General features: G+C 38.1%; 1 protein-coding gene across 7 annotated transcripts in view; it reads right to left on the bottom strand.

Moving 5' to 3' along the window:
* Window positions 1-25,508, bottom strand: part of TRPS1 (transcriptional repressor GATA binding 1) — a 214,126-nt gene that overhangs the window by 140,164 nt on the left and 48,454 nt on the right. For 6 of the 7 annotated variants that reach the window (XM_064646381.1, XM_064646399.1, XM_064646372.1 and 3 more), the window contains 2 exons: window positions 17,432-18,561; window positions 9,016-9,619 (listed from right to left, as the gene is read on the bottom strand). In XM_064646381.1, coding sequence (XP_064502451.1) covers window positions 9,016-9,619; window positions 17,432-18,561 — 1,734 coding nt within the window. The remainder of the gene's footprint in view (window positions 1-9,015; window positions 9,620-17,431; window positions 18,562-25,508) is intronic. The other variant, XM_064646426.1, reaches the window with a different exon arrangement.

Here is a 25,508-nt window from a genome sequence, read left to right as displayed (position 1 = left end):
AGACAATTTTCAAATCACAGACAGTCTTGCAAGGAGAAACAGCCGATAGTACAATCCATCTGAAAATGGAGAGGGTGGAATTCTACTCTCAGCAAGTGCTGGAGGCAACTTACATGATTAAAGACTGCACTGCAAGCTATCGTTAAAAGATGTCTTCCCATAAGTGAAAATGTGCAGTTTGCTACCATGCACATCAGAGGCACATCAACCAAAATGAGGTCGAAGTAAACGAAGAAATGCAAATGCCTTACTCCTCTTCCCCTTCTCCCCCCCCAGGCCGAAGGAAAGAATAGAAATTTTAACAAAATTAAAATTATAATCTGTTTCTTCACTTTTTCTCTTCCATCGGTATTCTTGCGAAAGTTTACATCATCACACCCAGAGAAGTTAACCAGGAATATTGATTCAGGATGCCTATGGATCAGGCTTTTCTTGCTTTGACTATGATAGCACTGTTGCACAACACAGAGTTTAACATGTCTCTCTTCACTCTTGTCTTTTGAGATGCGAAATTGCCCTTATTCCCATTTTACTGATAGAATCAGGAGACTAAAGCCTAGAGAGACAAGAAATCACAGGGAATTAAGCATCTGACTAGGACAAACATGATTCACCAAACTGAGATTTGAAAATCTCAGGCAGCACAGGGATACAAAAACTCAGCAAAGATTTCTAAGGCTGTTCTCAAGCTGCCTGTAAAGTGCTGCACAGCCTGGGCTGCCAATACCACATTTGTTTCAGAAACCTAATACTGTGCACAGCGCAAAAAAGGAAAACATCCCTGTTCCTCTTCTCATCTTTATGTTAAAAAATACATCCTATCTGAACTCTAAGTAACATAGCATGCAACATGGAATACATATACTTATAGATTTATATTACATATATTATTATATCACTACAAAAAAGACTGCAAGATTTTCTAAAATATATATAATGCTACTAAAAAAATGCCTAGAGAAATGCCAGCAAGAATCAGCCACTATAAAGCTTCATTTTACAAACAGAACTTGGTGGAAGAAGTAAATTAATTATATTAAGCAGGAAATTGTTCACTAAATCAATTGGACTCATTAGAGACCCTAAAATTAAGACTACTTCGAAGGTAACCACATTCATATTTTGAGGAGTGCCAAGGTAACAAAAGACATTCCAGAAAATCTTTTGCATATCTCACACATACACACACACACGCACACACACATATTTCTTTTTCAGCACACATCTGTTCATCTAACAGTTATTTTCTGTAATTGTCATTTTTATCTAGCTGTATTAACAGCGCTAGATACCTCCATGAAAAAAATCACAGAACGTGTGTGTGCACTGTTTATTCATAAATCTCTTTAAATCTTTACCATTTTGAATTTGTTACAATGTGGATAGCATCTGGATTCCTTCAAATCAATTATAATTACAATGCTCCCTTTTAGTTCAATAAATCAAACATTTATTTGCTGTCTATCATAATATCCCTCCTTTAAAAGAATATATTTTTGTCTTTTAATTACTAGATACATGTAGAGAGTCATCTGAAATTCAGCACAAAAAGCAACTCTGCATTTCCAGATGCAAGAGGTATCTTCACATAGATTTTCACTGTTCAGCACCATAGTACTTCAGGTAAAAATAGAATTATGTACAATCCTTGCCTGAATTCATCTATGAAATTTAATTTTCCATTGAAAATCTACACGTTAGCAGCAAGTTCTGCCCTCGAACATGAATGTGTGCTTCTTATTAGACCCAGTTTGGCAAAGATTATCCTTAGTTTCTAAATACAAATGAAGCTTCCATTTCACTTCAGGTATACAATCTATTCCTAAGAACTACTGGCAGTACAGAACAATAATAGGTATGTTTAATGGTTATAGTCGCACTTAAGGTTTCAAAACTTTGGTAAAGCTCAACTAATTCTTTAATTTAGTCATCGTGCAAGAAGCTGCACTTACTTACTTCCCATTTTAAACAAGGCTTCCCATTGACAGTTCTCCAAACTGTTTAGACTGGAGGGAGCTGCTGCTGCACTGTTGGCCTTTGCAGTGCCCACAGCTGTGCCCCACACCCAGCTGCTTTAACCAACCTGCAGCCACTGTCAGCACAATAAAGAATTAAAAGAAAAAATCAGGAATGTATCTGAAGACAGTAAAAAAAGTAGCTGCTTACCAGATTGGTCACGCCTACAAAAATGACATTGCCTCATTCCATGTGCCCAGTTCAGCACAAGGGGGTTCGAACACGGGTTGCGGGACCGGGTTGTTGTTGTTCAGGGACAGCAGAGGCAGCTCAGCAGCACAGGGAGGCTAAGCCAGGAGGGAGAGCTCTGAGATTCAGCCCAGGGCAACGGAGGCTCTGGCTTGACCTGCCACACATTGAGGGCTCCTGTTCAGGCCAGGAGACAGTGCTGGAGGCCCCTTTTGTGCCCAGACCCCCACCCAGCCCAGAGTAGTGGGAGCTGCTAAGGAGAACTGTACCCAGGAACCGAGGATACTCCTACCCTCCTGCCGAGTTTGATACTGCCATTCCCCATGGCAGTGATGGCACAGAGCAGCTGCCTCACTCACCAGGTGATGTTCACCCAGCAAACCAAGCCCAGGTGCAGGCATGTGGCATCCAGGTGAAAACAATGCACAAACCCTTCTCTCTCTCACCGATGCTGGGACACCAAATACCAATCGCAGAGAGCAAAAGAGAAGTTCTCCTACCTAAACTAGGAAGGGTAATACAAAATGGAGCTAATTGAATGTGACACTGACTGTCAATCTGTTTTGGCCACTCGGTTCAATACAAGAAAGCACTCTTTTGTTCTCATCTGCATTACAACCTCTCCTATCCAAACGCAGCAGCTTGTTTTAAATCAAGAATTATCTCAGTTCTCCCTGCCTGAATCATTGTTATTGATCATAGCAACTTCAATAAACCCTGTTGCTTACGCAACGGCCTGGAGGCCCATACCCATCTCCCCATCCCTTTGTTCCACATACTGATTCACCTTTTCATCAAGGATTTTGACGTAGCTGCTGCCCTTTCACATTATTACAGAGCCCCACCCAAATAATGATTTTATCACTTAATTCTCTTCTAAACCACATTTCGTAAAAGGGAGGGAAAAAAAAAGAAAGAAAAGAAAAAAAACCCTGTGCCCTGCTGGGTGGGTAAACATGGATGAGGTGGGGTTGTCTCACCACATGACAGACACACCCCACACAAAAACCAGAAACATGCCTTTCATTGGGCAGGTTAACATTTTTCTAAAAGTTACTTTCTAGTCCTATCTGATCACTCTGTCAGGATGAGTAATGCAAAACATTCAATTTCATATGGGTTTGGTTCCAGTAGTTACTAAAAGCAGCCAAGTACATGTTTGTTTCTAAACTACTTGAAAACCTTCAGAAAGTTACTTTAGCTTCTTTCCCGAGCCCTTCACCAGCACAGGGATTTTACCCGTCTCGGTTTTGCACTGTAAACATGAAGCTTCAAAACCATTTCTCTTCAAGTCCTAACTTTATTTTCTCGTTTTCCTTGTTGGAGGATTCTTGTAATTTTCCAGGATGTAGTTTTATTTAAAAAAGTAGCCCACTACCTCCCCAGGCAGAGACTTGTGGAAACAGGTGCTTCTAAAAAAAATGAGAGACTTTGGCAGCTCTCTGACCTGCCAGCGCTCTGTGCATTAGTAAGACACAGTGCCTGCTGAGTTCCCCTCAGCTAATTAGAGAACCCGTATGGCAGTGAATGGCCTTGACTATAAATACTTCCTGAAAGATCTCTAACAGAGTCAGAGGAAATGGGAAAAAAATGAGATGCAGCTACAGGGAAACTATTTCAGATGTTTCTTGTTTAAAGGGCTGCTTTTTCTTTCTTGAAGTGGCCTAGGGATGAGATGCAGCATCTAAGACCTCACGAAATTAATAGTAAGAACTGTGATACAATTATATGCATTAAATTTATTTCTGCAGATATATCATTAAGATTCTGCTATCTAAAGGTGGTTGGAAGTGGGACATAATGCCAAAGCGCACCAAAACTTCCATGTGTCACCCTGTAGTGACCACCAAAAAATCGCATTTAAACCAAGATCCCACTCTGTGTGCTTGAACCTTGTCATGTTGCTCGTCATGCTCCTGCTAATGGCAGCAGCAGCAATACTTCTACCAGCATCAGAGAGGCAGGTTTTACCTCAAAAGTATGTTATCCTTCTGGCCAAGAACTGAATGTTTAGAGAAGTCTTTTGGAAATCACAAAGGCCAGCTCAGCATTCCCACTGCTTTGCATCTATCTGGAATCCAACTCTGTGGATAACAGGAGTCAGTGCTTTATAATAGGAGAAATAATGTTTTCCGACTAGGGATTGTGTCTGATATTTACTACACTGGTATTAAATCAATTATATGTAAATTTAATGCTTTCATACCAATTTCTTATTTTAAAATTAGCACTGTCAATCACCCTCATAGGAGAATGCAAAACACAGAGAGGGGAAATAACTTTTTCTGATTTCCTGTCTCCCCCAAATTTAAAGCCATCTAACCAGCTTTAGACAGAACACTATATGAAATATCAGAAGTGCAAATATCACAGTCAAAAAGAAAATAACTCTTCTTAAAGTAAATGGAAACTTTCTTGAAATGCCGTGATTTCCTGTAGTGTGTAAACAGTCTGATCATTATGGTGAAAATAATCTCAGCTTAATAGAAGAGAGGATTTTATCCTTTGCCCCATATAAAAAGCTCACAGCAAAGGTTAACATAACCTCAGTTAAATATTTAATGTTACAGCCTGCAGTATACCTTGATAAAACTCAACACTACCTTTGCAATAATGTGACAATCTCTCTCTCTTTGATGGTACACATATCCCTCCATTACACGAATTATGGTTAATACATAGGAGTCTCCTTGCTGTCTGCAGGTCCATGTGGCACCACAGGACACGCTGATCTGTGTTATTCTGTGTGTTGGCTAAAGTACGATGTGCAAACCAACACCTTTAGGTGGGCTAACTAGGTCTGTGTATAGGTCTGAAGGCTCAGGCTACAATTTCTCATTTTTGCACAAAACTTTGTTCTGCAGTGTCCACACATACAAAAAAAAAAAAAAAGGACACTTCATTTAAAATCAGTTTAGCAAAAAGTTCCCGCTGTCCAAGATCTGCACTGTCAAAGCATTAAACAATCTGCCTGGCCTGGAGTCTGCTGGCTGCCAATGTGCTACCCAAAAAAAGGAACATTTTTGCATCTCAATAGACCTTCCAGTATCAACAAATCTTTAAACTATAAAATCAGCTACTCTAAGGAAGAGCAGAAATAATGTCTACATTGTACCACGCTGAGGTACATTTTTGGTAATTCCCATTTGCAAAGCATACCAATTCAATGTAAGTACAGCTGCTGGAAATATTTTAATAAGAAAAATAAATTAAAGCTACTCACAGAAGTGTATCAAGCCCCTGAGAAAGATTCTGTTACACACACACAGCTTAGAAGCACTCCCGGGAAAAAAGGTGCATCCACTGCACATGTGTCTTTGCACACGTGCAGAGTTTGAGCTCTCACCACTGCACCATCCCCAGCTCCCGAAAGGTCATGAAAGATTCAGGCTTTTAGAAATCTTACCCTAATGACTCCCACAAATAATCTACTGTAACACAGAGTCTGGGGAGGGGACCATGGCCATCATGCATGGAAAGAATGTAAGAAACAGCATAAAAATGGCTGAAAGCCACTCCAAGTAATTTCCAAAAATTTAAAATTATCCTGTAAGCATTAGGGATTTCTGTGGGCCAAGGTATATTTTTATCCCTTCCCCAGATGATTTCTTATTGTCTCTGATATTTTATCAAAATGCTAATCACTTCTAAACTTGTAGTATCAACCTCTATCTATATGAAAAAATGTGAAAAAACCTGATCTCGGCTTTGCCTTCTCCCAGTCATTGGAAAACTAAAAAATGAAAAGCACACAGTGTTGCTGCTACTGTCAAATCATTATAAATCATTTATAATAAGTAGAACCACTTCACAAATACTGAATAGCCAGTACAACCAAAGGGATGTGTTAGGGACTTTTTTTTCAGTCCATTTCTCACAGTGTTTATTCACTGAGTAATCCCAAATTTTTGGCTTCCTCTGTGTCAGTCTTTGGGGGGAAAAAAATTAAGGTGTCCACAGTGATTTTATTATAGGTTTTGTTTCCTAGTCACCAGTCGTCCTGGGATACGGTGTTTTGCATGAGCATTCATTATGTGATACCAGAAGGATGTATTGATTTAACACTTTGCTTTCGGATAGTACCAAGTCCTACTAGCTATTTCACATTAGAAAAATAAATGTATCCAGAAGTGGATAATAATGAGAGACTTACTTAACAGTATTGTGTATTTTTTTTTATTTCAGAGAATTATAAAAATTTGCTTTTTTCAATAATGGACGGTAAGTTCTTTTCTGAATAATTTCTAATTCTGTCTGGGCCAAGTGAGTTCCCAGACATGCCTATCTGTATGTAAGGTAGTATTTGACACTAAGCTCCCAATGGTTGAGCTGACCATCACTTTGTCTTCTTATTTCCTGGCTCCAGTACTGCATCCCATAACTGTCTACAGAAAACTAAATCAAGAGCAAAATAAAGGAGTTGGGTTTCTATGATCTTTTCCACAAACTGAGAGGAAGAGGGAACTAATATCACTCACAGAATCACACTCCCATACCTCCTATCCTTCAGATCACCCCTTACCTTAAAGAAGTTTCAGTTCTCATTATTTTTTCCTCTATCCATCAATCATGATGAAATATGTAAGATTAGGAACTCTGTTCAGCAGATAAAAAAAGTTAACCTCCTTCCTTTTTTTTTTTAATATTTCAAACTGACAAAAGCAACTTGCCCAATTTTCAAAGAAGAAAAGTGAAAATTAAAATACTGTAACTAAGGAAAAGACCCAGAAATCTTTAGCACAACAGAGTTCAAAGAGCAAGGCAGCTAATGGTGTACCCAAAAGTAATTCCTATTTTAAGGGTGTTGATATGGTTTTATAAGTCAGTATAGACATAATCTGCTAATAAACCATTAAAAGACATAAAAGTTGGATTGTACAAATTTTAAAATGCGATGAACTAATTTATATGGATTGTTAATACAGAAGAATAAGACTTTTTTTTTCAGAAAAACGTGGAAATTATAGGTTCTTCATATTTCTAAGAACCCATCAAAATATTTCCAGTTAGATAAAAATACTAATTTGAAAAAAAATTTATATATGTATGTAAATATATATATATATGTGTATGTGTATATATATATACATTAGTGCTTTTTTATAAAGACTTCTAAAAAGTGTCTGGAATTTTTTTTTTCAAAGGGCATAAGAAGCAGTTTCCTGTTATATATTCAGTGGTGGTTAAAACAGATAATATAATGGCCTTATTTTACTGCTTACTAAGATTTTAGGCTCCAGCTACCAACCAAATTTAGACCTTTATAGAACTGATTCTGCAAATTTGCAGATTTTTGTTTAGTTGGGTTTTTTTCATTCTTTAGTAGTCAAAAAAATAAAGGAAAATTATTTGTATTCTGATAAGCCACAAGTTAAGTGGCTTCTCTGGTCAATATGTTCTGTGCACAGCTAAAAACCACTACAAGAACTGAAGTGGGATGCATCATATGTACAGCATGAATTTGACTGCTAGATGGGTTTATGTCTATATGTTAATACATATTTCTAATGGAGGAGAGAAATATAATCCTGCCATCTACAGTGAGCACACACCCAAGTTAGCAACAGGGAACCTGTCATACTGTAACTGCTTCTCATACATTTAAAATCTGACAATAACTATTCATGGCCTGTAAAGTACCAAAGTCTGTGGTCTCCCTAAACTGAATGCAGGGTTTAAGTGACAGACATGCTGTTTTATAATTAGAATAACTGCAATACTTTTAACACCACTGACTGTATTTAAAAGAGCTTTTAAGTCTTATATGTATACAGAGACAAATATACCTATGTATAAACTTAGCAGACCATGGAATAAAACATATATCTTGCCTTTTGTCTTCTTCTTACATGTTACAGTAATGGATGCTATGGTTATAAATGTTCTTATAAAAGACAATAAAAGAAACCAGCAGATCATCACTTCCATTCTAGTGAGGTTTGTCTGCACACTGACCGCTCCTGTGGCAAGTTTCTGTAAGTTCTGATAGGGAGCAGCTATCACTGCTACATGAAAACATCTAGTGATGACTCCAGGAGGAAGGCACGTATTAGTCTCTCTGTTCAGGTCCTCAGAATTTGACACCTTTTCTAAACCCAGTTTTCTCTACAGTGGGAAAAACATACCTCACCAGAAGGGGAAGTTGCTTATATATAGGTCCTTTTATTAAAAAAAAAAAGAATAGGAATTATTTGGTGTAGCAAATATTTGCCGTCTCTTATCACCCGAGCTCCTTCCTTTTCTCTTTTTTCTTTTTCTTTTGCTTCCAAGGCAACCAGAGAAGTGTCAAAATGGATATATAATTATGTTGCTTCATAAAAAAAAAAGGTTACTTTTTATTAATATTTAACTCAGGTTTCATATTCTTAGATATGTAATAATATGAAATCTTGTTTAAGTGTGAACTGTCACCACAAAATTTAAGAGGTGATTAGTTGTTTTAGTGTAACAGATGTGCAGCCTTCTGGGGTTCTAAACCTTCCTTCTTCAAATGCATGACCAACCTGCACAATTAGCAGGAATGATTAAACAAAATTCAATCAGAGCTAAATAGCAAAAGCAGAAGCACTTGCTTACTAATACTACATCAATATATAGATTATTTTATGTAACACTTTGTAACATTTACCTGCCAGTTTCGCTCTACAGATTTGAGTCTTCCTTTGATTTTTTTTTTGTTTGTTTGTTTCCACACACTGAAAGAACCCCAACCACATTACTCCAGACCTGAAGAAATCATTTGCATGGCTAATTAAACATAACATACATGTAATCACAAAAAGCAAGAGGAAAAAAGAAATAGTTTCCTACCCGTAATAAGGACTGGGATTCGTCCTTCGTCTTGCTGTCCCCGGAACCAGAGTAGGGCTGGGTGAGCTGCCCAGGTTTCTCCGTTGCTCCCGCTGGCACGCCCTGCAGGAAACCCTTGCTCTCCACTGCCAAGCCGTACATGGGCCGTGCGAGATGGGCAGCTTCGACATTTGGACTATCCCGTAAAGGCTTTGGCTGCTCTTGGCCAACGGACACTGGGGTCAATAAGCCCAGACTGGTCTGTGTGTATGATGGGCTCCCCCTCAAAATGTCTGTTCCTCTCCAGGTCACGTTGCGAAGATCATCACTGGGGCTGTCAGTCCAGCCTTTCTCCTTGAGCACTTCCTTATCTTCTATCTTTTCCCTCTTCACTATGCTGTCAGATATGGGCTCCCCCATTTTGGGATCTGGATTAATCAGACTGTAGACCTTGAGGTCAATTTTTGGCTCCTCCTTGATTGATGAAACACCATGACTGTCCTCCCCATTGGCTGTAGTGATGTCCATCTCCTGACAGTGCACAGTGTTGAAGTGCTCTAGTAGTGACTGAGTGTCAACAGCTGTGAAGCTGCACTGACGGCATTTGTAGCAGTTGTGTACTCTCCTGGAAGAAAACCACAAGCCTATTAACATAAGAGTCTCCCCTTGGCCTTCCCTCTCACAATGGTTCTACCTACCAAGATTAAGAAAATAAATCGAACTCAGTGTGATCCCCTCTAAATAAAGCAAGCAGGTTTACTTTGGTGTCTTGTACAATAAGGCGAAAATCCTCCTGTTTTTTCCTCTCATGCCTTGCAATGGCCTCCTATCATTCATTCACATTTCTCTGCATTATTCTAAACTTTATAAAATTTTCACTGGGATTTTTTGTTTTTTCTCTTCAGTTTGCTGCAATACACTTTTCACTTTCTACTGCAGTAGAAACACTAAAGAAACACATATTTGTCAACTAAAATCAAATAGTTAGAAGAGGATAGTTCTTTTTTATAAAAAAAACCACTTTATATAATATAGATCTATATTAGAAAGTTAAAATTTTTCAAAAATTCCTTTGCTTTCCACCAATTTCATATGCTTTTGCTTGACAAATATGATTTTGAATGGAGCTCTGCTTAACTTACGGATAAGTATACAGGAAAGGACAGAAGACTGTACACAACAGACAGTACTTCTTGGTTCTCTAACACATTTTAACATAACTTTGAAAGATGCCACTCTAAAGAAAAAGCAAAACAATTGGTTGTGTCACTACAAACTGTGTTTTCCTGTCAAATACAGATATTCTTGGGTAGGAGCTGTGGAACAGTGTGGAATAATACGCCTTCCTGTTTTTACTCTAAAAGCCTATATAAAGTACTGCATTACTATATTATGTAAAGCATATGTTGCTATATGAGAACAACATGTTACCCATTTACTGTATCTATCATAGGAACAGAACACTGTTTATGAGCTCTCTAACGCCATTATGAATAATTGTTTATAGTACAGGAGCGGTCAGAGCCCTCTGCCAGGCTCCGGGCCCCACTGCGCCCGGCATCCTACCAATGCAGAGCGAAATACCACCTCTGTCCTCCAAAATGTACAGAACTCTACGAGAGCTTCTCTCCCTACAGACATGCTCACACATCCACACCCCAGGCATTCAGAGTCACTGCAGCGTCTTTAGCCAAGGTAAAAAATGAGTCTTTTGCTATCCACACAGGACAAAACTTGTATGAGAAATCTGTTACTGCCCTGACAACTCTAGTTGTTTGAATTAATTCTTTTAAGGCCAAATCTTTGTCTCTGAAGTCGATGGCAAAACTCCCATTGACTTCAGTAAGAGCAGGATTTGGCTCTTGATGCATCTGTAGAATTGGAATGATACACAAAATGTCCCTTATAGACTATGATAGTTTAAAAAGGACAACTTGCCAAACTTATTAAACCCCTTGTCTTCCTTCTTTCCTTTTGTTGGAAAAACAAACCATATGTTATTTACATTGTCTGATTTTCTTGCAGTTGTGTCAGCGTGAAGACATGAGTACATATTCAGACTCAAGCTTTTTAGCCCTTGTGCAATATCAGTTTTCTTTTTGTCATTTTTCCTATTTATATTCATTTTAAGTGACTAGATGGGCTTGTTCCGTTATGCAAAAAATATATTCAGCAATTCTCCACACAGTCTTATGGCAACCAAATCTACTTGTGGGAGAGCAAGCTGTGGGTTAAAATCCTGTTCTGGCTGTGTTCCTTTTTCTTCATTCTGCAATTGTGTTTTATTAAAATCAGCTTGTCTCTCAATGCAACACTAATATATTCTCTCTTGCAACTTAATTCTTTTCTAAACCAAGCTTAATTCTCTTCTGAACCAAAAAAAAAAAGTGCTATCTGATCAAAACCATTTTATAAATACAAAAAGCCAAGTTATAAAGAGGGTCAGCCCTATAAAGGTGGGATATCATCAGAGAAGTCCAAGTTAGACAGGGGCTAGTTATCTTAAAAGCCAAGTTAAACAAGACACCATTTGGGGCTAATGGCTCAACCACATACACTCCCCATGTGAAAGTTTATCAATCCTTTGGGACACTACTTAGCCCTAAGTGTCTCTTGTTTAACTTGGCTATTTCAATAGCTAACCCCCTTCCTAACTTGGCTCTCATCTACAGATATCACACCTCCAAACAGCTGATTTTTTTCTGCCTAACTTGTCTTTTTTTTTTCTTTTTCCGTTCCACACTGGCTAAATGTTTTTGATCAGGAGCCACACACACCACAGAAGTGGTACCACACTTTTGAGGACACAAATAAATGCTGATTATTAGATTCAGTTTAAACTATATGGCTGAGGCCCAAATAAAATTACCGTTATTACATTAAAGGTTTGTTAATTTAAATTATTTCTAATTTGTTCAAAGAGAGTCATACAAGCTTTCCTTTGTTCTTCTGTGAGACTGTGATAAGGACTGTGATGTGGAAAAATCGAGGACTGACTTCAGTAAGTAGTAACTCAACAGACCGTTTTTTTTCAGGACATACACTTTTCCAGTATGCATTAAAAATCTGCCATTGACATTCTAAATCTTCATACTTTGCATGGGTTTGTCCTGTGTATTATTCTATCCCCAAGCTCCAAAACATAAGCCAAAGTTTGGAACTGTCTAAAATAAGTCACAGTCCCAAATACTAAAATAATAACTATCATCAGCTATTACAGAACTTTTGAAAGTGGGAAACTTAATTCTTTTCCAGAACAAGGCATAAAAAGAAAATGTTTACTTGCCTGTTTTCACTCCACCCTGACAGCAATCAAGGATACAAGTTGGCAGTGTTTGATTTCTCTTTTACTAAAATTTAAACCTACTCCATGTTTCTAAAAGCACAAGTTACATCTAGAGTTGTGCACAAAGCTCTTCAAAGCTAAGCAACAAAATTTTAAAAATTCCAATTTGCAAAGTACACAATAAGCAGTCCTGTGCATTACCTCAAAGCTACACCTTACAGCTAAACTACAGCTATACCATCTGAAACTCTGAATTCATCAGGTGCAATACCATGTATTGGTACAGAGCTGCTCAAAGAAGAGATGTTTGAGGAAAATCTCAGTCAGTATGGAAAAAAGTGATGTAAATGAAGAAGGAAACAGCATTCTCCCTTTTGTGGTATTATTTATACAGCATTCAAGCAAACTGACAGCAGATTCAAGCCATAAAGTGGCATTCTCTGCAATATGGCATTGGGTTGGCAATGTCATCCCATCCACTGATGTCACTTAGCACTATTATTTTCACTAAAAAATAAATCAAAGTTGTGATTATTGGTGGACATTAAAACATCTATGGCCCAATGCTAAGATTAAATGTCAAGAAATTCAGGCCAAACCTTTACTGCACAGTTACATTCTGACAACTCTAAAAAATCCTATCATTATTTGTAATGAAATGCACCTGATTTGGGCACTGTAAGATACAAGGGTCTTCATTTGCAAAATCTTGAAGTTGGAAAGATTAGATGGGGGGGGAGCGTTTGATGGATTTAATATTCTTTATTTGAGCTTCCTAATAGGCTGTGATACTCCCGACACTAGTCAGTTGTTAATTAAGTCTTGTTGACATACTTCTAAGTAGTCTGAAGTATTACAAAATACCATCCCCTACAAAACAAGTAATTTTTTTTTTAATTACCTGAAGACAGTCCTAGGCTCTAGGGCATAGAAAATATGCTGGATGAAGGTATGGCTGTCGTATCACTTCCATTTTTATGCATGTTTTGAATTTAATTATGAATATAATAATTACTATCATTTCTCATGAAGAAACAGGTTTATAAGAAAGTTTACTTTGGGGATGGATGCTGCACTCAAGTTTGTGGGTAGGGAAAATATTCAGAAGGAAAGACAGCAAGCAAAGTAAGCAAGAAACTTCAGTGGAGGGTTAGAAAGGAGAGGAATAGGGCAGAGTGGAGAGCAAGGCTGAGATAAAAGGAGAGTAAAACCCATTGGCAAGAGCAAACAAGTTCAGAGCAGTGAATTAAGGTGTCAGGAGGATGGAAAAGGCCCTCATAGCTGCTGCTATTTTTCACTGAGTTAAGGCTCTTGCTCTGCTGCAAAACTGGGAGCTGGTGGGCCTCAATTTACACTTTTGCTCTCAGTTGGCTTCTCTGGGGAGTGTCCCAAAGGCTCCACATTTCCATAGTCTGCACACCCTGCTCTGGCATCTGCTGCCTGAGATATTGCCAGGTCAGCCCCAACACTGCTGCCCCCAACACTCCCACTCCAGAGGTGCAGCCCTGGCGCTGGGAAGGCGTGAGCTCCAAGCACCCCTTTGCCTTTTGCCCGTCTACCTCATTTATCTTTAAGAGGTATGGAATTATTTAATTTGAAATTAATTCAAAATAATTTCAAAGGAGAACCCTACACAACTGCTGTCAACCACATTTTCAAAAGAATTTATTAGAACAATGATTCTGCACCACTGCCACAGCTTTTATTTCATTTGAATCTTTATATTTTCTTTTTATATTTTGCAGTTTAATGAATAACTACCCTATCTTGTTTTTAAAAAGATGTTTAGAGGATTTTTCAGCATAGCATTTTTAATTACTACTAGCACCGATCAAATGCTTTCTGTCAAGTAAGGATTTCTATGAAAAATTCTGACTTTTGCAAAAATGAGAAAATGCATTGTTTTCCTACATCTTTTAGCAAAATTAGGAAAAAAATTATTTCTGCAAGGAGTTGCTTTGATTTAAAAAAAATATTCAAAACCAATTTTGGAGCAAGCAGGAAAATAATCTCTAGACTAAGTGATCCAACATGCAAAATTTCCCCAAATTCTGTTTGATTTTTATCTAAATTAAGTGTTGGCATCTTCTGGCTCATCAGAATACCAGACAGTTCTGAGAAAAAACTAAGCTTCCCAATGAACATGAAGAGTATCCGATTCCTCGGAGGTATAATGGAAAATGAGTAGTAGCAGAATTAGTGGAAAATGAAGGCCAATAAATCTTATAAGGATTTATTTGAGTAAGCACATTTTAGTGAGGTTTAAATACAAGTAAACTCAAATGCAGTGATTCATTGACGTCAGATTTAACTGAACAGCTCTCAAATAATCATGTCAAGAAATACTGAATGAATGTTAAGTTTAAGTATACATTTCTGTAGACAGAAAACTTGGAAAGAACTGCTTTTGCAAATTCTAATATTGTCGCAAATACATGGCGGCAAAGGAATAACCCTGGGACATAGAAAATTTTTTAGCTAGCAAGACATAGTGAAATTGTAGACGTAGAGCCAAAAGGAAGCAAAATAAAAAATAAAATAAATTAAGCATGTTGTTCAGTCATATGACTCAAAAATGAAAATAGTGCAGACAAAAAAATACATGAACCAAAATATGTAAGGAGCATCTAAAGCCAGCTCTGATATTCCAGATTGTCAAGTCTAAACCTAAATATGTGAACAGCAGAACACTTTCTGCCATCACATTAATGCTTAGTATTATGTTTATTATTAGAATCCATTCAGCTTCTTATTATATAAATGAACAGGTTTTAGATATATGTGCATGGACAGCATTTTAAATCCATCAGATATATATATATATAATGTGTGCAATAAAAGCGATATTGAGAAAAATTCTGATGAAGAAACACAGAAGCTCAGCTAGGATGTGAGCAGACTCCACATCAGCATTTCTGTGTGTCACATAACTCTCTAATACTACTATGTTATAGATGTTCTACTTTTTAAAATCTGAACCATTCTGTATTTTTAGTTCCTAAAATACAAAAAGGGAAAGAAAACACATATCTGATACATGCAAAACTTCTAACGAAAAAAAGGCCTGATAATAATAATAAAAATAGAAGCTATAATGCCTCAAAAGTTTTAGTTCAATAGAGTGAAACCTAGGTTTTACATAGGAAAGCAATAAAACCTGCTGGTGTTTGCCATTACAGACCAGCTATCACAAACTGAACTAACTTCTGTGACTTAAAGAAACATGTATAGTGGGGGAAAACAGAAGCAGTACAAGTAGAAAAGAAACAAAATTCAAATTATCAAGGGAGGAGTGCAGAAGAAAGGGAAAAAAGTTGGCAGTTATGAGGATGTTGTACTTCACTTTAATTGCACAATATCCTGAGTACTCAATAATGTCATAGACTGGAGGGTTAACAGAATACATTGTTCGAGTGTCTTAAACAGAATAGCCTAAGTTTAGACAAACAACTTGAGACCCAAATGCTTAAATGTATCTCTTGATTTTCCAAAGTGCAGTTCCCTGTCACAACTGCCACAACTGCAGGGTGCTGAGCCCTCCGAAGGAGAAGCTACAACTGCCTCATCTCAGACTTAGCACTTAATTTTGAAAGTCATGTCTTCTCCTTTCTTTGGGAAAAAGGATCCTAGTTCGACATGCTTGTTAAAACTTAAATTACCAGCTGCAGCAAAATAAAAGGTTAGTTTTTTTCAGTGAAGGAGCCATTTCAATCTTCCAGTTATTTAACCACTAAAAAAAGATCGTTGCCATGCCCCAGTGGCGGACAAAGTGCTGCCTATGGAGTTCTTCAGCATGGCTCAAAGCTGCTATAATAATGCTTGGAACTTAGATACCACTTTTCATCTTCAAAGCAGTTTACAAACATTAACTAATTAATCCACACAACATCCCTCAGGCCCACTTGGATCAAAAATGGGGCATTGCATGCTGGGACCTGAATCCTCCGTGGGCCCTAGCTCCAAATTAAAGATGAGCAATCTGCTCTTTTTTTTTTTTAATAGACTCCTGATACATTGCCAATGCAGCCCTCTGTTGGGCAACATTTGGATGCCCCCAGCTTTAATCTCTCTTAAAGTATCATGCCCCAGTCTGCCTTTGTTAATTTTAGATGTCTTGGAATCTATTAAACGTGGCAAAGTTTCTTGAGCTTTTAACAAAGCTTTAGCTTTGAAAATGCATCTTCTTTTGTCTTCATTCTAGCTGGCTTCCACGCAAAGATCTTTTAGATGAGATAGATACTGAGTTTTCCGTTGTTGTTGACGCATTAGCCCTAACTATTAACATATTCAGCATGATTTTCTAATATTTAACACCGCTTTTGCAGCGGCACACAACTGTTGCTTTTCACAAAGCCTATGAGCCACCTCCTCCTCTGATGTAAACTGGACTGCCAGTTTACAACAGCCCAGGAACTGACCCAAGAAGTTTAGCGGGGAGTTGGCTGCCACTATGACATTGTGTCAGACTGAGTCAGGAGACTGGCTGCATCCACCTCCAAATAGGAACATTAGCATTTAAAATAAATAGAATGACACTGTAAACCAGCAACACGAAAATAAGCATCTGCAAAAGGATCTTGGGGAATGACATCAACAGACAAAAGAGTGTCTGCTCCCAGTGGGAAACCAACACCAAAACAGCACTGGAATGCTCTTAAACTAATTATTACATTGCTGGACTTGGGAATGGAAAATACTACAAAAAGGTAGTACATCGAAGCACTGTTATGGAGCATGAAAGGGTTCACAGTCTATCTTGGAAAGTAAAGCCATTTGTGTTCCCTGACTGAATGAAGATGCCAGCTTTCTTGTAAAAAGCCTAAAGTAAAACAGTACCTAAAAGATTCTGGGTGGAAAATAGTTGACCAAACCTCAAATATGCTGAAACTTCAGCATCTGCACACAAATCCAAATTTGCCTCTCCATTGCACAGGTTTAAATGTATAATTAAATCCACCAACTTAACTGGTGGTTTTCCAAAACAAAGTCGATGTTGGATTGGACTCTGGCTGTAAAGATTTATATCTACACATTCATATTTTGATTTCCAGTTTCTTCAAATGTTTGAGGAATGGTGACATTTAATTTAGAAACTATGGGAGGGCTATTTGTTTGGGTTCAAATCATTAATCATTTGAAACTCCACTGTACCTGTAGTGTCGGGAAATCTCTTCTTCCACCTGGGTAGTAAAGTCACATTTGGTACATGAGTGTTCTTTGTTCTCCTTGAGCGTCAGCGGCCCCTCTGCCCCTGGCAGGGCGTTTGTTTCTGGTTTGACATCAGACGCTTGGCCTTCGTGTGCATTCTCATAGTGGAGCAGGAGAACGTCCACGTCGGGAGTGGAGAATGAGCACTGATGGCACTGGTGTTTGACTCTAGAGCTTCCTGTCACCCCTGGAGACAGGTGCAAAAGCAAGAGAGCACAGTGGGAACAATTACTTTTTCTGCAAGCAAATGGATAAGTAATTTCTCCAAGGTGCTTTTCTGGGCTGCAGAGGCCTCGGGGACAGAACTGACAGTGCTTAATGGTACATTTATGAATGTTGTGTAGCTGCTGATAGTGACGGAGAAGTGGGCCCACCACTATTACATCTGGGCCATGGCTCTTTGAGTACCTAAAGTCACAGAACTGACAGTTGTAGCTTGTCACCATGCTGTCCTCTGCTCCTTTGCTAGTCAAGTCTTTCTTTTTTGCCACACTCGCACCCTTTTCTGTCTTTGTCACTAACTCCCCATCTGCATTTTTGGCTAGATCATTCTGGTTAATGACAGATCCCCTAGAAAGCTTATCATTCAGATCTGGGTGAAGGCTTCCTGCCTGGCTTCCCCCATGCTGTTTGCTGTAATGTTCTAATAGTTTCAATGAGCTGGACGATTCACAGCTGAAACTGCAAAATTTACACCAGTAGTAACTGGTTGTATCGGTACCATTTTGTCTAGAGGAATCTATTGGCTTGATGGGCACCGAATATCCAACTGGTGTATCATCTCCTGCTTTTACAGTGATTCTGTCTTGCCACTTCCCCAAGTCTCCAGAATCACATGGTCGAAGAGTAGGACTGGATTTATTGGAGTTTTTCTCTGAAGTTTTACCAGAATCAGAGGAGGGAAGGGCTGCTTTCATTTTGTTTGGGTGAGTCTGTAAGAAGTGTTGCTCTAGTTCAGTGGAGGAGTTGCCCATGTAGGTGAAATTGCAGAATTTGCAGCGGAAGTACTTGGTGTTGCCTTGGCAATCTGGAGTTTTCCGCCCAATTCCAATAAAGGTTCCACCTAAAGTAACCTGTGAATAAAGAACAAGGTCAGTTTAGCTCCACTGTAGATTTATTCAAATAGCAAGGAGTGGGGGGGGAAGAGAAATAGAGAGCAACAAATTCATAAGCCTCTTTGATTAACCATCACCTCCATTTTCATTTGTACTAATGTAGTAAGATTTCATACATATACCCTCACATGTTTAACATTTGTTGATGAAGATTTTTAAATGTTTCTCATAGTAGAATATATATTCCATATGAATAATAAATATATTGATTTGGGGAGTCTGAGGCACATGTACACAACATGATCTTAGCACTCTCTGATAGAACTATTCCTTCCTTCACTCATCATTGAATAATGTAATTGATAAAAGACCCAATAATCCGTTCCCGTACCTCAGAACCCTTTGACAGCAAACTTTGCTGGGAATCTATGCCAGGTGTGGAACAAAAGAATGGGTCCTCAGTCTTTTTCTTTCAATACACTTGCATGCTTTAATCATATTCATGTTTAATAGTTCAAGAGAATTGTTTTCTAAATAAGAGCAAACAAAAATTAAATTTTAAATAACAAATTCAGTTTGCTTTGTCAGAGTATGACCAATTCTTACAAAGACCATTTCTACAGGAGTATCCAGTATCCGCCAGGATGCCTTTTCACAGAGCCGTAGTGGCTGCTGTCTCAAACGAAAGGCAGTTTTCTCAAGGATTACTCACTGAAGACATTCTCCAAGGAAATCTTCTGTTCCTCTCATGCACAGAGCTCAATTTAGTAAAACAAGGATGGAAAAACTACAGTAGAAAAATGGCATGTGGCAAAAAACCCTACCACACCCAAGTCCATGACATCACTAATTACACACACACAAAAAAAGGTAGGTCTACTTAACTGTTCTCATGATGTCTGAGCAAAATGCGCTGCAGGAAGGGAAGAAGGCTTCCAGGGCTGATGTTATTAAAGCCCGTGTTCTCACAGCAGGCAGGCCTGCCCTTCCCAGGAGAGCACCACACCTGCCCCTGACATCAGGGGGAGATTTGCTGCTCCTGTACAACTGGTTTGAAGGCCAAAGAAAGAATCTCTTGACAAAAATGTCACTATTGCACGGCTTCTTTTCCTGAAGAGCAAATAGTGTACAGCATACGGAAGATAATTCCTCTTTACGCCCAAAATCCACAGACATCAACTCCTTTGTCATCAACCACTCCACACCACATGGTTCAGACATGGGTGGAAGCTTCCTTGTGACATATTCTCAGTTTTTACACCCAGAAGAATATATTCCCTTACAGGGAATATAAAATTTAGCCTTGCAGAGTTTGATTTCCATTCTCCCAAACAGTAAGTGTATTACTACATTTCTGCAGGATTCAGTTCTAATGCATAAGGCAAATGCTGTAATTATTTTTCTGCTCCTCCTCAACAGCTGTGCCATAAAGAAAGCATGTGATCACTGCTCATTCAGTATCACACCATACGGGAAGACTCAGACATACAGAGAGCATGAAATGTAAACATTTATAAATGCATATAATAAAATGCCTTTTAGCCATTTAGCTCAGAGAATGAGATGTTATCCTTTGTATCCCATCAGAATGAACATGTATAGTGAGGCAATGAGTTGCTAAACCATGATATGAGCTGCTGCTATTCTTTCCCCCCCATCTCCTCGAGAAAGCACAATTCCCATGAACTGGTTAAAACGTTTTCTTAAATAAACTGAAAATGGCTTTCTGTTTGTTTAGGAAACATATCTCATTAGGCAATGGTGAGTCTGGCAGCCAAATCGCTAGGACTTGTCTGTAATAACATTTTCACTTTAAACTGGGGCTCCACGTTCTGCTATCAAATTCTGAATTTGGTTTTGAAGAGGTTCTTTGGAAGAGGGATGTTTTAACAGGTCTTCTACAGTGTAGGAGTGATCTCCCTTTATTCATTTTATGGCAAGCAAGAACTGGAGACAAAGCTATGCTGAGCCTTATCCAACTGACAACAGTTGGATCTGGGCCTGCTCCCCAGTATCTCGAACTTCAGGTCTCCATCCACTGCATTATTTCAATGTTCAAAGTCCCAGTGGTGTTGAAAGACAACATAAAGAAAGCACTGATGGAATCACTGTGAAGAGAAAATAACAGCAGCTCACTGCACGATTACATAAGTTGCAAGGTGATCTGGTTTTGCTCATTTAATTAGGTATGTGTGTTTGTTCTATGCATGCACAGAAAACTAGCCAAAATTCTTTACCTTAAGTGGCTCTAATGAGTAAATACATCCATTACTCTCAGCTGTCCAGTCACAGAGTTACAGATACCAACCTATTTTGCAGACACTTTGTAGACACCAGTTAGAAACTGTGAGTGGCAACAATCCCATCTGCTGTTCATTGCTAACTACTTTTATTTTAGAACATTGGTCAAATGTTTTATTAATACTATCATTTTCTACAATGGACTGTAAATCACATAATTTCTGTAACTTGTGCTAATCCTGCTTAGTGGCCTACATAGCAAGTTTGTGTCCCATGCTAATACATCCTCGGCATTGCAAGACGATAAAATAGAACTAGATATTCCCACACAATTTAAACCCTTGCAATGTGAGGAACACATACAGCCTTTACACCACTGGAATGTAATTGATTACCAGTTATTGGTTTGACATTTCTCCGAATACCCTGCCACAATTCAAAATAATGCATTGCATTAGACCATGTATGTGAAAGGCAATAGAGGGTGATCTTAATGTTATTATATTCAAAAGCCATTTTTCACACTTAACAATACCTACTGAAAGCCTCTGTGAGAGTCATCAGTTAAAGAGAACTGAAGAAAGTAGTTTCCATGCAAAGAGGTTGGGAAAAATTTTGAAGTGATGGTATAAACCGAAATTGTTTCAGCTTTCAGCAAGCCAAATTTGGACGAAGCCCACACATTTGCAGAACTGTTTTGATTTACACACTTTGCTCAAGTCTTGGCTTGACTTTCAGATTTTTCAGTTACATGTTGTATCTCTAGGTACAGGCCCTAAACTCCTTCACCAGGTATGAAATTGTCCTTAATCTCCTGCTCTCTCTGACGTACCCCAGAAAGAGGAAAAGGAGAACGAGATGGAGAAAGTGGAATATATATATATATTCCAGAAATCAATATCCGCATTTCTGTGTATTTCTGTGTGATATCAGAAGTGATAGCTTCTTGTATTTACTCCTCTATTTCATTATGATCCCAACAAAACCTATTCCCCTGCTCTTAAGAAAACACTCCTCCCCAACAAAAAGAAGAAACTAAACAAAAGCAAAGCTAAAACTCTGCAATTCTGTTATATGAGTGCAGTCCAAAGTGCTAGCTGACATAGTTAGTGGCAGTCATGAGCAGAGGTATAGCTTGCACTAGAAATGTAGGAGCAACTATAGATCCATAGTTCCCTCAATAAGCACAGAAGAAAATTAATCTTCACAATTCTCTTTTTAAAGTGAACATAACATACAAGTTTGGTCTGTGGAAACATGATTCAACTCTTTCCTTCACTATCACTTGCTTATGAAACATTAGGCTTATCACTTATTTCAGCAGCACCTCAATTATGGCAATATAGTTGATATTAATTATTACACAGTATAGAGGCAGACAGCTATTAGAATAGGTTCTCCATTCTTGAGCTTGAGATTGTTGATATTGAGATATTCTTTAAAAATTGCTCTTCGAAGCCATGTGTCATTCTAGGATTAAACTGAAATATATTACACAGTAAGATTTCCTGAAACTCAAAATTCTTAATCATTAAATTTATTCATTAATGGGGAAAATTCTCAAAATCTAGAAGACTGGGAAAGAATTTACCAAAAGCCCACGTGTTAATAAAACTAAGCTATCTCCTCATACAGCACACACATTTCCAAAAATAGCCAGAAAGAGGAGAAAAGATAACATGATAATTGACAATGTTTCAAGATGTACTTTCTAAAGTATGTTGGCAAGTACTTCAACAAAGCTGTGTAATTGCACTATATGTTTCCAACAGATATGCCTATATTACTTTAATTAGTCAGACTGAAGACATTGATTTCATGGAATAGATGGACTTGGGCAAGGAGAAGTAATTTTTTTTTTTTAAAAAGTGTGTCTTTGATTTTTAATCTGTCCTTTATCTAAATGCTACCCTACTCTATTCTCCCTCCTCTTTTTCAAAATTCAATCCTAAATTCCATCACGCCAAAGCAGTTTACAAAGACTTCTTACAGAAAATGAAAAAAATCACCAAAGAAGACAAAGTCTGCCAGCTCCTGTAATCATATGTTTTATGAAGAAAATTCGACCATCAGAAACTATATCCACATAAGAGATTCAGCCACAAGGCTTACATGCAGAGTAAAGCTGTCTTTGACCTCTGGCTTCTTCTGCAACTACTGATTAGAATCCATCTACATTGGAACATCAAACGTTAATAACTCTTTCTTTTTTTTTTTTTTGCTTACCTGGGTTACATCTTTGGCTAATCAGGAGGTGAAAGGCTCCAGATCCCTTACCAATCTCCTGAGCCATCCAGTCTGCCTTTGCAATTACTCTTAATCTTCTAATCCTAAAATATTTTCTAATGCTCTTGTTTATTCATTTGCTTTGTGCAATATAGCATCCAGAACATTTTAACCATCCCACATTTATGAAGTTCTTCATGTCATGCAGGCCAGAACAGATTCCTGGCTTTCATGCAAGTTTTTGTAACACCACCCAGTCCTCTAACCTCCCCTATAGAGGTTCGCTCCCTCTCACTGCCTCTCTTTCTGCATGTAAAACCAGGAGAATCTTCATAGTATATTCTTAAAACTATTTACCTCACTGTGTTTGATTTACAGGTGGACAGAACTGTGTTGCACAAGTGATGTGAAGACTCAGGGCAAACTCCTGGCTTTCTGGGCTGTTCGTACTTACCAAAACAAGAAAGTAAAGTATTGGGTCACACTCATTCAAGATAAGTGCATTCTTGACATTTATTCTGTTGCCACTGAAGCCAGAACAGTTTTTTGATATTAGAATTTTAGAAGTATTTTTAAAACAAAGACTGTGACAGAACAATAACAGGACTTAAATTAAGGCTAGGAGACCAGATGTGCAAAACCAACAAAAGCAAGAAACAGAAAGTCAAGACTTTCATTTGCTAACTAATGCTACTAGACTAATATCTAGGACCTAAAAGAAGCACCATTCCTTCTATTCTGTGTAGATAAAATTACCAGACAGTTCCTTGACTACTGTAAACTCACACAGCCTTGCAGGCTTAGAGGCAAACTCCCACTGATTTATACCAAAAGAAAACCTAGCTGCTTTTTTGAACTCATCCTTTCTGTGGGCTAGCTTAGCAGTTTATATCTTTAAATATAAGCATGACTATTACTAGTTTCACCAATTTCTTTATTAACCTCTCTTCAAATACTACCAGATATCCCTGCAATACGCTAAGGAATATCAACACATTAACAACTTTGCTTTGAAGGCTGTGAATACACATCACATCAGTAGTTCCACAGAAACTGTCCATCTGAATGCTATAATATTAGGGTAGACTACTTCTCACTAAAGGAAGGCTAGAATAGCTTATTTCTGTCACTGAGCAAGTCAATGTTCCCAGGCATATTTAGCACCTGACATGCTGTAAATCACTGCATATCACTTTGAAGAGTAAACTTGCCAATATCTCCATAGAAGTGATATAAAGACCTTCTATTACATATATCATTCCTTATCAGCTGTAGTCAATATAGAAGGTAAATGCCTATTTCATATGCTTTTTCACATAATGTTGATAATTATGCATATATGCAGAGATGTATATACATGAGAAAAAGAAGCACATATATGTATACACACACACAAGGACATGCGTATGAATTTAATTGTAATTGTGATTTGCCACCACCACTTTCTCTACCTTCCACCATTTCTTTTTCATGTCAGTTCTTTAAAAGAGATGACTGAAGCCTGTGCTCCTGGGGCGTGATTATCTCAGTGTGCAAGGCAGTCTCCAAGACTGATCATGACTCAGAAATAAGACTTAAAATAAATAGGTAGGCCTACATGCAGATGCAACACCCAAGACAGCTTGACAGCCTTCAGTTTAAGCAGGAAAGTTCCCAGGGATGGTCTGCAACGTGGTTGACATGAAATGGGCCTTCTGAGACATCCCACCCTCATGAAAATTCTGTTCTAGCACACCCTTCAAGATCTAGCATGGCACAATTGGGATACATCATATCCAAGAGATCAGGATACATCATATCCAGCAATAGTTGTTCCGTTTATTTAGATCTAATTCCTGGTTTATGGACAATTGAGCCTAAGTGAGACAAACAATATAAAATTTGGATCCATTTGTCTAACCATGTGAGGAAAATGAAATTCATTCACATACATGCTTCCATTTGCTCATGTCATTTATGTATCCATGTCACCTTCTAGGAAGACCACTTGATGACAAAGCTGAACTTTAAGAAAGTTTGATTTGTTAATAATACAAAAGAAAATGCTGTACTTGTTTAGGCCTCCAGTCTGTAATTCTCACCGTATCTATAAGAGTTCCTTTGCCAAAACCACCAAAAATGTAAATCAAAACCTTTATCATGAGAAGCACTTCTGATTATACCTGTACTTCTAAAGGCCCCTACAGTTTTCTTTTAATCTTACCTTCACAGCTTCATATTTAATCAAACTGCTAATATAAGAGTGGAAGATAAAAAACAGAAACTTCTAATAAAACCACTGGTTGTCATTCGGCTGAATCCTAGTTAGACTGGACTTCATACTAGTCACACGTGTCTAGCATGAGAACAGAAAAGATGCCAGATTTGATATATTGAAATCCAGATCACTAAAAAACACTCATGGCATAACACGGGGTAGGTACATGGAACTCACCAGTGACTTTTAAAGGACACTAAAGGAAGAGCTTTATACACTCTGCATGTGTGGGCACTCCTGC

Source organism: Pseudopipra pipra, chromosome 1, assembly GCF_036250125.1.
Source record: "Pseudopipra pipra isolate bDixPip1 chromosome 1, bDixPip1.hap1, whole genome shotgun sequence".
Taxonomy (NCBI): Eukaryota; Metazoa; Chordata; class Aves; order Passeriformes; family Pipridae; genus Pseudopipra; species Pseudopipra pipra.
Note: the sequence above shows the minus strand (reverse complement) of the source record. Positions and strands in the feature narration are given on the sequence as shown.